We start from the raw sequence: 4,170 nt of genomic DNA on the forward strand, positions 1-4,170 counted from the left end.
AGACGAAGCAAGAACGCGATCGACTGATCATCGGCAAGCAGAAGATACCGTCACTCGATTATCGCTGCGTATCATATCAAACATTCACTCACTCACCGAGTAACTCACGCACTCCTCCTCGAATTCTCTACTTCTCTCCCTCCGTCTCGCCAGCGCGCTCTCCATCTCTCTCAGTCTTTCTCTTACACTACCTCAGCGCTGTTGCTCATTACGACGCTCCGCTACCTCCGCCGACGCTGATAACGTAACGGACTTTGGAACAAGCGACGTCGCTGAGAACGTCCCAAGAGAAACAATCGACCGCGGAGCTATGTCTGCTGCCACATACGTGACAGCTGGGTTACTCTTGCTGATGCTTGCAACCTCCGGTAAGCGTTTTAGTCGTCGAATGCGTGTGTGCGTGCGTGCGTGCACGTATGTAACTATTTATTTAGATATCTGCAAAGTTGGATGTGTGTCGCGTTTTGTGCTACATAGTTTTCGCGTTTTGCTTACGCTACTGTCGGGTGTGCTAACATATATCTGTGTTCACACATATCTGGGTGATAATTGTGCTACCAAGCCTTGACATGTCTGCCTGCTCGAGGTGCTAGCGTGCGTTTCAATCTTTTACATCCATCCAAATTTTATCGTGAAGGTAGTTCAATCGTAGCTTGGCGATCGTAGCATGCACAAACTCGCACAGCGGCGAGATTGACTCACTTTCGTTCGCATTGTTTCTAACGACACGACGGCATTGCTCTCGTGGTTAGCCTTTGCTGCATTTATATATTGGGGATCAGAGTTTGATTGCGACACATCATACGCGTATCTCTGGAAATAAAACCTGTTTAGCTTAAGCGATTTATCGAGATACTTCACAATGTCTAGACTTTACTCGGTTTACATCTCTCCGCCGAAATAATAGATTTCCATCTACATTATACGTGTTTATTAATTTTATAGCTTAATATGTAAGTGAGATCCATTTCTCTACGACAAGACATTTCTTTCTATCTCTTATTTATTAATGTAAGTGTTATTAGTATCCTACATTTTGTTGTTTATATCACCACATATTTCAATTTACTTTATATCTGGCTAGCGCCTACCTAATATTTACTGCTACCTTGTATTTTCTGCCTAGTACCAATGACTGCGATCGTGTAGTAGTTTACAATATGACTAAGACAGTGATTGCCAACGCGCATTTGTTCAGCATCATTTCTTCCAAAACATCGATCCACACTCACTCACCACACATGTACACTCACTCACTACACATGTACACTCGCGCACCACACATGTACACTCACTCACCACACATGTACACTCACGCACCACACATGTACACTCACGCACCACACATGTACACTCACTCACCACACATGCACCTCCTCCTCCTCCTCCTCCTCCTCCTCATCATCATCATTATCATCATCACCACCACCACCACCATCATCATCATCACCATCATCATCGTCGTCGTCGTCATCATCAACGAAATCGAGATTATCCGTCATGGTGTAACTTCGCGTACAGGTCAGTGAATTCTTTTGCGATATAAATTAACGAGTAGAGAGACAGCGAGGTTCTCACCACCTAAATAGCGACCTTAATAGGTCCTAAATAGGTCCTAAATAGGTATCCTAAATAGGTCCTTCTGAAATCGCTTGTAGTACCAAATGCACATGTCTGTCTTTGCCGTTTCTTCTTCTTTGCCAGTGATGTATATATAGCGTGTCCCTTACGTTGCTTGCAAAACCCGAGTCGAACTGTCAGCGGCACCAAAAATGTAGCGTTGAATTTACACCAAGATTTGAATGAAATAATTTAGAGTAAAATAATCAAAGACGAAGTAAATTAATATTGTAAATATATTGTTTACAACTAATATACAGATCTCTACACGGTACACGCTAATCGAATGCCAGAACTCAACTCCACTCCCGACCTGTCTTCAAATTTCTATTGATATGCAAACTCTCCACCAATCACAAACAAGTTCAAACTCCTCCTAACCAATCACACACAACTACCTAGCTCTTTGTCCTTTCAAAACTCCCTGATACCCATCTGTCTACACTCAATCTGCACCCATGTCTAGACTAATATTCCTAAACTAAAGCTGGCAGCACACTTCACCATTTCCGTTGCTCGTACAGGCAATTTTCGTGGTCGGCAATTTTTGTGGCCTTTGCTGCGTCACAGCACACGTTGCTGTTGACGGCAATTTTTGTTCACTGCGATTCCTTGCCACAGGTAGCCTATCATGCTACTAAATGCCAGACAATAATTATTAATAGTAGGTAGATGAATCAATCTAGGCCTATTAACTTATAAAACAACTTAAAATATTCAATCTTTTATTGATAATTAAATTTATTAACAAAATAAATACCTGTATACAATATTTGAAACTCATATAAATATACAACATGATGCACATGTAACAAGTTACAGTAGTCAGTCCATAATAGAGGGGTTCTACTGTATAACATTTTGAAATCATGTGACGGCAGCGCTAATTTTGATTGGTCTGCGAGTGATTTTGTTGCTAATTGCCGTGGTGGCTTGGCGCACACTTCACCACAAGTTGCCACCACGAGCAATTTTCGTGGTGAGAAATCAAACCGGTTTGATTCTCGGCAACTTGTGGTCACCACTAAATTTCCGTGGTGAGTGGTCGTTGCCGGCCCCCGCACACTTGGCCATTTTTTACACTCACTCACCACACATGCACATACACGCACAACACATGCACATACACGCACCACACATGTACACTCACGCACCACACATGTACACTCATGCACCACACATATACACTCATGCACCACACATGCATATGTACACTCACGCACCACACATGTACATACACGCACCACATATACACATCATATGCACAGACACGCACCAACACTGACTATGCAGCCACACGGACACAATCTACGGGTAGAGATTCCGGGATGAATAGAAGACAGACAGTGATCACCCCCCCCCACCAGCATGGTATACACGCAAGATTAATTCTCAGCCGACACTCTAGGGTAGCGGGTGGCTCGGGTTACCTTTTGTAACAATTTTAAAACTTAATTCTAAGGATAGATTCGTAACAGAGAAACAAACAATAAGCAATATTCTGCCAAAAACAGTTCGAACGATTCTATTATTCTGTGTAGTCAAAGCTTCTGGATAGGTATTATACAACATTGTTAGGAAATTACGACAAGTTATTATGAATACTCTGGCTTTGCAAGCCTCGTCTCGCCTTTTAAATACACAATTGGTGACATCTGTCACGTGTCTCGCTTATCATTGGGATTCGCTTTACATCCAAATAATACATAAAAACTAAACTAAACTAAATACATAGGTCAATAAACGAAACCCGTCAATAGAGCACGGTATCCGTTCAAGGTCACTTTCATCGTAAAATAATGAGCAGATTATAAAAAGTAAATATTTCTCCAAACGCATGGATATCACCTCATTTTAAGAAAATTAGTTGGTCAATTTGGCAGGGATCTGCACCAGTGAAGTCACCATAGATGACAATATCAAAAAGATTAATAGCACCTGATTTTAACAAACTTAATTCTTTACACCATGTTATACATTATATCCGAATGTATACACATACAAATTACAATTTTAAAAATACAAATGAACGAAAATGAACCACTAATAGTGTGTGTTGTGCTGCTTTTGAGATTCAACTGACAACTGAGTGCATAGTAAAAAAATGTATAAATTTGGCATAGTTTTACCTGGTATTAACAAAATTTTGGCCTTTGTCCGCTAGATGGCTACATTCGCGGGAATTCGGATGTTCTACTTTTCTGACATCACCCCACTGCTAAAATTATCGCCCGTATTAAGGTCTATTTATCGTCATTATATCTACAAATATGGGTGGATTTAACAAATATAGATAAGCCTATATATGTTGGTGTCCGATACACGGGCTATACACTGAGATCGGTGGTGTGGGCTTGATGCTCACCGCGGCGAAGATTACCGCGTCAGAAAATCAGCTTCCCTCTCTTATAATATATATATATATTGTATCAAGAGCTAATAATCATATACATATATATACATATACATACATACATACATACATACATACATACATACATACATACATACATACATACATACATACATACATACATACATACATACATA

General features: G+C 40.6%; 1 protein-coding gene across 1 annotated transcript in view; it reads left to right on the top strand.

Annotated features, from left to right (window-relative positions):
- The first annotated feature begins 296 nt into the window (after positions 1-296).
- Positions 297-4,170, top strand: part of LOC106806627 — a 45,800-nt gene continuing 41,926 nt past the window's right edge. Inside the window, exon 1 of the mRNA XM_014808630.1 lies at positions 297-368. Coding sequence (XP_014664116.1) covers positions 311-368 — 58 coding nt within the window. The 5' untranslated portion in view covers positions 297-310. The remainder of the gene's footprint in view (positions 369-4,170) is intronic.

The sequence above is a fragment of the Priapulus caudatus genome, unplaced genomic scaffold, assembly GCF_000485595.1.
Source record: "Priapulus caudatus unplaced genomic scaffold, Priapulus_caudatus-5.0.1 Scaffold170, whole genome shotgun sequence".
In the NCBI taxonomy this organism is placed as follows: Eukaryota; Metazoa; Priapulida; class Priapulimorpha; order Priapulimorphida; family Priapulidae; genus Priapulus; species Priapulus caudatus.